At 33.0% G+C, this 13,460-nt stretch overlaps 1 protein-coding gene across 1 annotated transcript in view; it reads left to right on the top strand.

The window, feature by feature from the left end:
• The window catches only part of LOC130441037 (paired box protein Pax-2a), a 58,565-nt gene that overhangs the window by 23,151 nt on the left and 21,954 nt on the right, over window positions 1-13,460 (top strand). Inside the window, exon 3 of the mRNA XM_056774518.1 lies at window positions 12,988-13,208. Coding sequence (XP_056630496.1) covers window positions 12,988-13,208 — 221 coding nt within the window. The remainder of the gene's footprint in view (window positions 1-12,987; window positions 13,209-13,460) is intronic.

Below are 13,460 nucleotides of genomic sequence, written 5' to 3'. Positions count from 1 at the left end.
GCGCAACTTCTTTCTGGAGAACTATCAGACCTTCTAGGACAGAGATTCCCAAGGTGGTCGATATTGACCTCTTGGTGTCGATATCGGTTTCCAAGGGGTCGACATAAACGAAAACAGTTTTTGGGGATCGACGACGTCTAAAAATCGGCCCGTGTTAACTTTTTAAAAAGCGTGAAAAATTCCTGTAAGATAATATAATGCGTTCAAGCGTATAAATCTTTCAAGCATCTTTTAACTTGCACTGTTTTAGGCGCATATACGCAATTTAACCCGAATAAGATTATGATTAAGTCGAAGTCCAAAAATACTCCGGATATTTGACTATAGGACACGCTTCCACTTATGTTAAAAGTGCGTTTTCAATTTCGTCGGAACTTGAATGATAATACTGTAGGTTTCTCGGGCAAAAAAAATCGTACAGAGCTTCTAAAAAATCGAATCGAAAGGGCACTTCGAAACTGTTGACGCGATTTTTGAAAAAAAAAATTCAGCCTCGCTGTGCTCCACTCTGAAATCGCAAAAATCTTTCTAACTTCTCCCTTTTTTTAATTTAACGTGCAAAAAAATGATATGATTACCATCAGCACGGACGAGGAGCTTAAGAAGAAGTTCAACCAAGGCTGTCAGAAATTGTGGTTGCGACGTAACATTAAAACACAGTATCCTGAATTTTCGAACATTGCTGTTAAATACCTTATCGCTTTTCCATGAAGTTACCTCGTCGAAAAAGGCTTCAGTGTGGTTACAAACATTTTGACAAAACAAAGGTACCGGACGTGGCGATTTAAGGCTGCAACTCACCAACATTGAACCGAATTTAGCTAGATTGGTAGAAAGTCACCAAATTCATCTATCCCACTGAATTTTTCATTTTTTTATCTTTACTTTGCGATTTAAATGTTTTTTCAAAAAATAATTCCTATTCAAGTATTCTTACGTAACTTAACGTATTAATAATTATTAATTACACTTGATATTTACTGAGTTTTATTGTATTTAGTTTTATAAATTTTGATGACTAAAGAATACTAAGTTCACTCACTTAACCAACCGCAAAGTTTCTAATTTGGTAAGTATTTTGTATCAATAGAAAAAAAAAATAGAGATAGAATTTTTTAATTAATTGCACAGTAATCGCGGGGGTCTGAGATATCAGTTAAGTTAGGAAAAGGGGTAAAAAGTTTTGGGATCTTCATCTGATGTGCATAATTTGAAAGATTTTTCAAAATAGATACATGGTCAGAGATTCAAATAGATTTAATTCAATTAAACAGATCATTATTTGTAAACCTTAATATCGCTAATGACCCAGTAGTATTAGATTTAGGCACAGTACTTTTGTATTCAATGTTATGTCAAGAAAAAACAATTAATAGTAAAGTGTAACAATGTTTTATAACAATTACATGAAAAAATTAATTGAACTCAAGTGTCATCCTCTATATTTTGTTTTAATAGTCGTTATAATGTATCGAACTTAATTTCTTTCCCAAACACCTTGTAAAGCTATAAATTTTAACGTTTTTTCCCGCATATAGAATCGAGACCTTTGCCCTTTTTGCATTCGCATCAACATCCGCCTACATTTCAACATCTATCACGGCTGTTGTAAAGTTGACATTTATACTATTAACAAAATACGATTCAAATAGATTTTAACGGAAGTTTTAAAAAATTATAAATACCTACTTAGTTACTAGAGTTAATTTTTTAGATTACATGCGGGGTACTTGATATTCAAAACTCGAGGTATATTTACATAATTTATTAATGATCATTAAATCAAAAATTTTACCATAATTCATTGGAAACTCACAATTTGTAGATTTTGAAAAAATTGGCGCATCATCTGTCGCAAGGCAATAATTAACCATAGATAAATGCCATGAAAGAACATTGTTCACGAACAATATTCCAGGCGTATTTCAAAATGTAGAAGCCATTACCTACCCGTGGTTCACCAGCTGTAGTCTACTCAGATGATGATCGTTTTGATTCCGGAATGAAGTGATGGATCCATGGTTCAACTATTGTCACATATCGATGCAAAAAATTTTATATATTAGGTGTAAACATGGTTAAATCCTGCTCTGAATCTTCAATCAATAAACGCGTCACATACTTTGAAAGAAACTTTCTCATGGTCAAATGCTCATGCATAATTGTGTACACACTGCCTTCTGATATCTTTATGAACTCAGCTATCTCAAGCAATTTCAATTTACGATTAGATATAACCAATTTCTGGACTTTTTTGATGTTTTTTGGAGTAACCACCACGAACATAATATTCACATTCATAATCAATGGTGTCCATACGACCACGTTAAAAATGATTCTTTTCGATGGAGTAGAGTCCGGATATCACTTTTGAAGCCATTGCTGAGATTGTACAGTATTTTTTTCATCAAGAAGCAATGATAAATTGACACACGAAATTGTTTTGAAAATAGTTGCTTGACTTAAATGGCTGTCACTTTTTTCTGACCAATCGTAATGTGATAAAATTTTACACATAGTCTTTTGAAAGTTGATACTTCATAAACGTCATATGGATAAGATCATGGCAGCGCCATCCGGGTGTCATGCAAAATTGTGTACGTTCTGATATCTTTATGACCTCAGCTATCTCAAGCAATTTCAATTTACGATTAGATATAACCAATTTTTGGTATTTTTTGATGTTTTCTGGAGTAACTACCAAAATAGGCTAATTGACAAAATTTGGGAATTAGTTTAAAACTATAGCTTAGCTTCTATTTCACTCCAAAAATATATTGTTTTAAGAAAAATAGGTTTTTTACGTTAGTATTTTGAGTTTTTAGAAATGAATTTGAAATTGACCGCGAAAAAGGCCAAGACTGTCATGGCGTCTTGAATGACGTCACACCTCGCCAATCACTTGTTTTTTTTATGACAGTCAATTGAGTTTTTTAATAAATAATGAATTCCTCGTATCATAAATACTGTATAGTGCCACAATGTGAAAGTACAAAGATAAAAAGGCCAGACAAATGATTCCTATACGTTCCAAACAATAAAGAATAAAAATTATTTCTATGAAGATATTTGGATGTAAGTATGAAACAAAACTTGATGTATCTATTTATAAATGTATAGTAAAAGGAATGAATTTTGCAAAATCTACATAATATACCAAACATAACATATAAAATGTTATGACTTAATTGAGTTAAAGTTATTGAAACTTTGTATTCGCTAACCTCAAAATCAGTTAATTATTTTCATTTCACAATGGGTAAATGCAACTCTCTGACTGGTAACTGCTAATTAAATATCTAAGACTTTGTTTGTTCTTCACATAAAACTTACATATAAGTTTTCCGATGAACAAAAGTGGGTGTTCATTGCAAAAAATTTGTCAAGCATAACGGCGTTAATTTTGGACAAATTACTGCAGTTTGTTTTGTTAAATCCTGATTTCATGGCAAATTATACCTATCTTTCAAGATTAAACTAAAAACGAACTTTATTAATTTAACAATAATCGCTGAAAACTCGAAATAACCTGGTCACTTTATACGAAAATGACAGCTACAACATAGTGTTTCGCGAGGTGTGACGTCACGCTTTTCTAATTGGTGTTTAATGTCACGTGATTGTAGAAAAGTAGTTTTTTTATTTACTAATTATCATGGTTAATCAATAGAAACTCAAAGCCATCCGATTTATTCTTAGTGGAAACAAGCCTATTGGACGAACAGAACGTTCACAATCAATGGTGTCCGTACGACCATGTTAAAAATGTTTCTTCTCGATGTTCAGATATCACTTTTGAAGCCATTGTTGAGCTTGCACAGTATTTTTTTCATCAAAAAGCAATGATGGTTTTGAAAATAACAAAAGTAACCTCACTTAAATGGCTGTCACTTTTTTCTGACTAATCGCAATGTCATGAAATTTTACGCGTAGTCTTTTGAATGTTTATACTTCATAATAAGCGTTATATGGATATGACAATGGCAGCGCCATCTGGGTGTCAGTCACGCACGTCAAAAAATACAAATTTCAACTACTGTTTAATAATTTTAAATTATCGTCAGCACCATGCTGAAAGTACGAATGTGAAAATTGGTAATTTTCAGGAGTGACAAAACACTTGATGTAATTTTTTCCCACCTGACGCGTTTAATTATTTTCATTTTTTATAGATATCTTTGAGTATAAAGCTATCGTTCGAAGGTATCATTTTAACTTTAATTATTTGTAAAATTATCAATAATAATTGTTTGAAAATATTCGCTACTTTACCAAAATGGAAATTTTTGGTCGAAAGTCACTGAATTTAAGGTATTAAAGTATCGAAATTTTAGAAAATATTCGATAGTTTGCAATGAAGTTTCATGTCATTCATTTTCGATACTTTACATTCATCTAGGATACAAAATTGCTATAAAAATTAATAATAATGAATGATAAGATAAAAAAAAATTGTGTGTGTCAGCTCCGACGCACGACTGGAGTTTACTCCTTAAGTTCGATAGTCTAACCAGACGCAAAAAAAGTTTATTTAACTTAAAAAAGATTGATACTGTATAAAAGGGTAAATTTGTTAATTAATGAAAATAATATACATATATAAATATATATTTATTCATTTCATATACGTTTATTATAACTAATCGACGAAATATTTTACATTAAACTTTTTACAATAGTCAATAATCTCGATAATTCATATTGGGTTGATTATCTAATTTTATGTGTTGTTTTCAAATATATATTTATATGAACTACATCGATGATTATTAAAATATTTAATAAATACAAATTGCACATGCTCATACATATAATACATGAATTATAACGTACCTTGCAACCACGTGTTTGTTAGATGTTCCGGCAATATCATCTACACCTCTTTCTCATCATAGGACGCACACCAAAAACGTAACGAGGTCATTCATCGATAGATTTTACTCCTCACATTTTTCTCATACCGGGCCCCTTATATATGCAAATCGATTCTTAAGGAGTAAACTCCAAAAACTTTTATTAAACACAAGATAAGGCAATAAATTCCTTAAAATATAATATAAATAATGGAAAGTAAATAATCAGGTAAGTAATTTAGTTACATTTTACAAACGATTCATCGAAAACACATAATACATAAAAAACAAATTTACTCTTCAGTTTCGGTATTATCAGATTTTTCCAGAAAATCGCTGACTGATTTGGAACTCGGAAACTGTTCATAAAAAGATCTGTATGCTAGGGTGGGCCAAAATTTTTTTTTCTTAATGCTATACCGAAAAAACTTGTCTCTATTATTTGTTATGAAAATGCAGCAAAGAAAAAATATATATATATACCTAACCCCCAGCTAGCGCAACACACTTGAAATTTTGAAATTTCTCTAAAATCACAAGATTTTAAAATTTTTTTAAAGTACCCAAACAGCTAAATAAAATTATGGGTGAAGATTCTATTTTTATGTTGTCTTTCTAAACTCAATCAAATTATACCCCTAATAACAAAAAAAGTTTGTTTTCATTGCTTACAATGTATCTTAGATCGATTTCATTTCGGTTTTATTTGCGTTATTAAGCCCCATATCCTTTTACGTCACTAATTAAAATTATAATTTGAGAAAAAAATTTTGTTCAAACTAGTCTCCAGCTGACACTTATTCTCTTTACCTTAAACAACAAACTCAAGAGCAAAACAATCTTAATAAATTCAAATGTTTATTTAAAAACTCCTTTTAAGAAGAAGAATCTGTATATAAGCAGGTTATGGCCCATATGTTATTATTTTTGAATTAAGAATTACACCTGGCGATACCTATTCAGTCTAGTGTCACTGATCATTTCAACGATTTCAAGTCGCAATTAAACAGCTGAATAGAAGCGGTGTCTCACTAATGTATTGCTAATGATCATCTCTAAGTTACGCTTGAAATTGAAAAATTAGAACCGTTAATTATAATATGTATAGCATACTAGTTAATGGTCGGCATAAGTCAGGCTAGGCTCATAAGTCTGGCAACGGTGTCGAAAAAGATGAAAACGAAACATGTTCGTGATTCAGACAGTTGTGGAGGACGTACAAGAAATCCTTAAAACGAGCTCTGTTGCCGACGCGCCGCGTTCTGTACGCCGGTAGCCGTCACAAATAAAGAAAATATATAAACAGTGGCGCTGGCCTCAGTTGCATCGAGTCTAACGGGAGTACTTCAAATATCCGATCTTCTTTATGACGAATCCACCATCGAGTTTAGCCTCCACGTCTTTTCCACGAGGATTATTTCGATCCCAGATTGGAATGTTGCGATTTGTACCTCGGATGCAGTCAGGATGATCCACAGTTTCAGTATTCCATTTTGTGGTCGGGTGAAGCAACCTTCAAGCTGAACTGTACGGTCCATCGACATAACTGGATGTACTGGAACGACAAGAATCCTCCCAACGACTTCATTGAAGAAAGATTAAATTTTCTTGGGGTGTGAGTAGGTAGGTATCCATACGAGAGATCTCGTAGGTCGGTACTTTTTTGAGGGTCAAAGTTCGCTGGAAATGCTCAAAGATTTACGTGGACAACGATCCAACACTCGCGAACATTCGTCATTTCATGCAGGATCGAGTGTTATGCGTGTGGAAGTACCTTAATGTTTATTTTGGAGAATGGATTCTTTGTGAACTGATAACCTGTGATTTTTTCTTGTGGGACCTTCGCAAGGACTGCCTTTTGCAACAGGACCATGCACTTTCCCGACCTCCGAATGTATTGATCAAGATCAGTCACCTTTTTTTCGAATAATTTCTTTCAATAAATTCATTTTGACGTGACATTATTTTCTCTTAATGCAAATTTATTGCCTGACTTATAGTAACCTTAGTCTAGCGTTAAATATCTTGAAAAAATGTTTGTTTTTAATCTATTTTAGTAAATAACGGGTGGGTTATCAAATTTTTTGTAATTTAAAACAGTCGCTTAAAACATAAAAATTGAAGAATGTGAAACAAATTGAAATTGGACTACGTACCTGAAGATCATTCATAAAATGTACATGAATGACATAAATAATTATAATTAATGTTGTTACACATTTGAATGAATCCTTCGTTTCATTTAAACACGACATGTGTGATAGGTTTTAGAATTTTGTAATTATAGGGGCAACTGCAGATCTCAATTTCAGCTAATTTTTACCGACTAAAAAATCTACGCTGGGCGCTCTGCCTTTGGGCAGGTGTCTACTTTTGAATCACGCGAAACTTTTTTTAATATTACGTATATATAATCTTAGGAAGGTTGTACATACTTATTCCAGTTGTTAAGGTACGTCAGCAGAGCTCGATTGTTGAGAGACAAGTAATTTGGATACGTGTAATAATTAATAAATACGAGGTGTAAATGAAAAACTATAAAAATTTGCGGAAGGCCAGCTTCGGTTTATTTTAATTCTGAGTATTGATCTATCAAAATTATATTTATCTAGATTACTTGTCAATTTAACAAATATCAAGATTGAAGCTTCATTTTTTGAACCACCTTTTAATTCAGAAAGTGTTTCATGGAATAATTTTCAGAATTAATATTAGCAAAGTTTTTTGTGCATGATCAAACAATTTTTCAATGGGCTGTTTTCATTTTAATTCGAATCAGCATGAACCACAAAGCATATCCTAAGAAAAAATGTAAACTTAGTGGATGTAAACAACATGGCAGATCTCCTATGCCAGTACCCTCGATGGTACGTGGCAGAACTAACTATTTTCGCGGTTCATTTAAATTTACGGTACAGAATATCTACTGTATTCTATATTATTCATTTCCACCCAGTTCTGATTCCGCAGTTTCCCGAATTCACGATAAAAACCATCCTAGAACTGATACGCGTTCAACTAAACCAAGGAAAATTACTGGAAAAGATTACAATTCCACACAGATTTTTCTAACAAGCAAAGTGGAAAGTGTAATATGGAAAATAAGAAAAATACTAGCTACTACAATGATATAAGAGTATCATTTTGAGATCTAACCAAAAAAATATTGCCATACAAGTGAGCCAAAGAACATAAACTGTACGTTGAAAGGTTCAAGTCGATCTGTCCACCAACATGTGTCAAAAATGAGCAGTATTGGTACCATATATACATAAAAGATCACAGCACTTTAGTAGTAAAATGACTAAACTATATCAGTTTATTACAGTTGAAATAAAAGTTTCTAGAGACTTCTTTTGTACATAGAAAGAGCAAAAGTTGTATCCTGTATAATCCGTATCAATTTGCCGTACCTTGACTATGAATTATTTCTTTACATTATTTAAACTTTCTTCTTTGCACTCAAACGTTCAAATTTGAAACATCTTCTTCAATATCGTCAACTGATCTTTGTTATTCTTCAAACAGTTTATTTTTTTTTTTTTTAACGACTTCCTCACACTTCCTCAGCAATTTGCTGGGAAACATTCACCACCTCTGCGGAGTCCTGCTCAGAAGAGGGGCTCGGACGGTTGGAGTGTCCTTCTTGTCGTCTACGGCCCCTTTTGTCACTTATGGCATCGTTCCTGGAACATACTTCATGAGTGACGGGCTATCAGTGGTTTCCTTTTACCCTACGTCTCCCTTCCCCTCTCGGGATTAGGTTCCTTTCTCTCTGCTGTCTTTGTCTTTCATCTTTTTCCTTGTTGCTGAGAATACTCTTAGCCATGTTCTGCACCGATTTCCAGTTCTCTGAGCTGTCAAGCATCTTCTCTACAATGTTGTCTGGAGTGAGCTCGCATTCCAGCTGTCTGCAAGTCCTGTCTCTGACCTCTCTCCACTTGTAGCATACGAAGATGGTATGTTCGGCAGTGTCTACGGCGGCACAGTATATACATCTATCCGTGGTGTTTTTTCTGAACCTTTTGGCATAACATCGAAAGACGCCATGTCCTGTTAGGACCTGTGTCAGGTAGTAGTCTACTTGGCGGTGCTCGCACTTAACCCACGGCTTGATGTCTGGTATTAACCTTTTGGTCCATTGGGCCTTTACTGTCTCACCTTCCCATCTAGTTTGCCATGTTGTGAGGGAACTTTCTCTAGCTTCGTTGCTATTCTGTAGCGATTTGTACTTGGATGTTCTTTCCTGGGCTAAGAGATCAATGGGCACCGTAGCCGTAATTACTTGGAGTGCTACCCCAGACACAGTTCGGAAGGCGGAGGCTACACGCAGCATCATGTCTCTTTGTGCTCTATTGACGTATCAAACAGTTTATTAATTTTGATATTTTGGCTATTATATTCCGATACATTACCATTTCCAAAGGTGTTAAATTGTTCTCACTAGTTCCAGCTCGAGTCAAAAATATCGATTTTTGTTTGTCAAAACTACTGATTTCTTTTGTAACAATGGAATCTGGAAATACACTTGTATCTGTTAGTTTTGCAGGTTTCTCTGTCTGTGGTCGTCCGGATTATCTTTTTCCTATTAGTTTCCCTTCAAGTACGATGCGTAGCAGTTTACTCTTTCCATTCTTCTCCCGTGGGCGCACCAGTCTCCCCGATCTTACGATTTCTTACATTGTTCCCTGATGTCAGTGTTCCTGATTCGATCTACTCTTGTTTTTTCTACATTTCGGCTACCCGAAACGTGCTATTCGTTTTGTTGGTTTCCTCTTTGGTTTCTATTGGTATGTCATGATTGGCCTGATACAAGTCTTATAGATCCTAACTTTGCTATCCTTTCGCATGTATTATCTGCCTTAAGCAGCCCGATATGGCAGTCGCTTTGGTGATCTGGCTTCTTCAGTCGTTCGCTAGGTCGTAATATGTTCGATGATTTTGTCCTGAACTACCAGCTTACATCGTACGGGCTCTTTAGCAAAGGTTGGCTGACCTGGCAGAATTTGTGTAGTTGTCTCTGTCTGCATCGTCAGCGTAGCATACCATGTTGATTCTTTTATTCTGTCCCATTCGGTATCTCATATTTAGTGATGATACTTCCTCTATAATTCTGTGCTTTAAGAGATTTAACAGAAATGGACAGTCAAATGTTAAAAATCTCGCGCTCCGCAAGCACGGAACATTCATCTAGATCTACTAAAATGGGGAAATCCGGGAAAGCTTCACTGGTCCGACTATGGGAGGGCGTCGCAGTAAAAAGTACAGTTAACTCTATAGTTTATTGATTAGGGACTTGAGTAAAATTTCCTGCCGAAGTTGTTTCTCCTGTTGTTTTTCGTGAGAGGTTCATTAGTGAAAAAATTAGTATATGTAGGTAGGTCTAGTTATTCAGTCTGTGGAGACGATAATTTTGTTCCAAAAATTACGCGAGTTTGGCCGTGGTCTATCTGGATATTTTGCAGCAAATAAAGTACATGTTCTTGTAACAACTTTGTCACATTCACCATGTATTGAAAGCAAATTTACATAATCTTTGTTATTAAATTGAGAACAAGCCATTTCAACGATTTTGATTTTGATTTTTTTACAGACCTTGACAAGATAAAGGAAAATTCTTTTTTGTTTCTTAGTGATTATATGAAATAAAATTTAGACCACACCTGCATCTCTTAAAATTTACCTCTGAATGCAATAACAACAGAAAAAAACGGTTGGTTCAATTGAAAAAAATAAAGAAATTTGATATTTATGAAATTAAACTTTGAACACTATTTATACACACCCTGTATGAAATGAAAAATTTTTCAACATACATTCAAATACGCCTGACCTTGCTAAAAGCAAGCAAATAGAAACCATTTTCATATCTTTAAATATGTCTTCGTAAAAAAATAATTTATAAGGGTCTGCAACGGTCAAATTTTTTATAAAAAAATCAATAACTCAAAAAGTATGTATTTTTTTAATAAAAACGAAAAAACCAAACTTTTTTTCTTTTTCTTTCTTCTATAATAGACCTAACGCCTGTTCCTTTTTCTATATCTTTCCACATCCTAGCTCTAGATTGTTACTGCACCTCTTTCGTGGTCGTCATCTACTGCTTGTTCCAATTGGAGATTCATCCCTTGCTATTTCCACCATTCTCTCGTCTATCATTCGACTTATATGTTGGTTTCATTATTTTTTTTCGATTCGCTGATCCTATCCATCGTCTGATGTTTTCGGTTCTTTCTCTGACTATGACCTTATTCGCTCTAGCTACTGACTATATGTAGTCTGATTATAAATAAGAGACATATTGAAATGTGTAAAATTTTCAAATTAATTTCGCACAATTACCCGTTGCTTTTATCAATTTTTTCAAAATGACCATTTCAAAACAAATAAAAAAAATATAATAAGTCATACGTTGCACAATGTTGTCCCTGATCATAGATAATAATTACCCCATTTATGTACCTTGCATGAACGTTTCTTTATATCGTACGATTCGTTAGACGTTAGCAAACGTAATAAAAAAACCGACAGGAAGCGATTTTTATCACTTTTAATATGTAGATAATCGATTAAGTTGAATTAACAAAGAAAGAAGTGTAAAAAACAATTATAACCAGTTACTATAAATTAATGTAATTTATAGATAAAAAAAAAAGTAAGACTTGAGACCGCGATCACTTGAAATGTGACCGACATCGCAATTTTGTTTCAAATCGTTAAGCACCAAAACTCATATATTATGAAATCATACTTAGTATACAGGGCCGGATTAAGCTAGAGGCTTTGGGGGCTATTGTCCCTGGCCCCAGGTCCAAGAGGGCCCCTTGGAAAACATTCTGCATTTTTTGATGTGTTGATACCACAAATTAAACGTATTGATATTATTTTTTTTATTTTTCCGGGCTTCCGAATTCCCGTCATTCTTTCAGCCTCGGGACTTATAAATCTTAATCAGGTCAAGTTAATGTGATTAATAGTTTTAAACAGTCAATATATATTGGTAAAATTTCTTTAATTTCTTATTTCTTAGACCTTTTGATTTATTAATACATCTTAATGTTCTTGATTTTAGTTCTCTTTTGATTTGAAATTTAGTTTTTTTAATAATTTTTGGAGGACAAAATTTGACGTTTCGACTATTCTTTAAGTCTACATCAAAATATGACATTGACACCGACTATTTGGAAATTTATATTGATCAATAGATCACTTCCATCATCATCATGAATATCAAAATGAGAATAAAATCAAAATAGAACTTTGAAAAATGAATTTTTCCATATGGAGCAATATTTAAGATGTAAGGACTATGGAAAAATTCATTTTTCTTTCTAGAACAAAGTTCTATTTTGATTTTATTCTTATTTTGATAATCATGATGAAAGTGATCTATTGATCAATATAAATATGTAAATTATCAGTGTCAATATCATATTTTGATGTAGACTTAAAGAAAAGTCGAAACGTCAAATTTTATCCTCCAAAAATTATTAAAAAAACTAAATTTTAAATCAAAATATAACTAAAATCAAGAACATTAAGATACATGAATATAAATTGATATTTAGTTATTGCTACATAATAGTTTTATTAATAAAATTATTAATCTTCTTTATTCCTTATAGTGACATCTATGAGTAAAATGCTAAAGGTGAGAGGCCTATAAATGTATTCACCATATTGTATATTTAATATTAGCAAAATTTAACGTTTTTTTTTATTAAAAATCAAAAAGCAATGGAATGAAATCAAGTCCCGTCCATAAAGATGTTTCATGCTTTTATCTATGAATCATGCGTTGGAAATTCCACCTGCTAAACACTTCTGGAACAGTTCAAAATATTCGCTAGATTTCGACAGCATTCCAGAGAATATTCTCCTTTTCCAAAAGACAAAAGTTGCCCGTATATTTTCTCATTTTTCTAGTCTAAATAAGATACGTAATAAAGAATAATAAATTTTTCGAAAAGAAAATATTGAGCTGCCAAAAACAATGTTAAGCTTGTGCATACCCACAAAATAACTCGGTTTTCATGAACTCATCACTTTCGTCGAATAGTTATCATTTGAATTTTCAAAAAATCTGAAAAATCAATGAATTTCTTCGAATTTGATATCAAATTTATTGTTGTAGGACAAGCGGGCGTTAATCAACTCGGAGGGGTTTTTGTCAACGGCAGACCTTTACCAGACTGTGTAAGAAGAAGAATTGTCGAATTGGCATTACTGGGAGTGAGACCATGTGATATTTCAAGGCAACTTTTAGTATCACACGGTTGCGTTTCTAAAATTTTAACTAGATTTTATGAAACTGGATCGATTAGGCCGGGATCCATTGGAGGCTCCAAAACTAAGGTACTTCCTTTGTCTTGGTTAATTTCTTTTCAAAAATTTTTCATTAATTATTTATAAAATTATTTGTTTTTTAGATACTTGAGCACCTTATAACCATTTCACTTATTTAAAATGAAAGTTTTGCCCAAAACCTACTTTTGAGACTTGTGGTCAAGTATATTACATTTGACACTCAAAATATATCATATATATCAAATTAATTCCATTTAGATACTGTATACATTTCTTTTCCACCAAATTTTATTAATTTTC

The sequence above is a fragment of the Diorhabda sublineata genome, chromosome 3 (assembly GCF_026230105.1).
Source record: "Diorhabda sublineata isolate icDioSubl1.1 chromosome 3, icDioSubl1.1, whole genome shotgun sequence".
Lineage (NCBI taxonomy): Eukaryota > Metazoa > Arthropoda > Insecta > Coleoptera > Chrysomelidae > Diorhabda > Diorhabda sublineata.
This window is presented reverse-complemented; position numbering and strand designations above follow the sequence as displayed.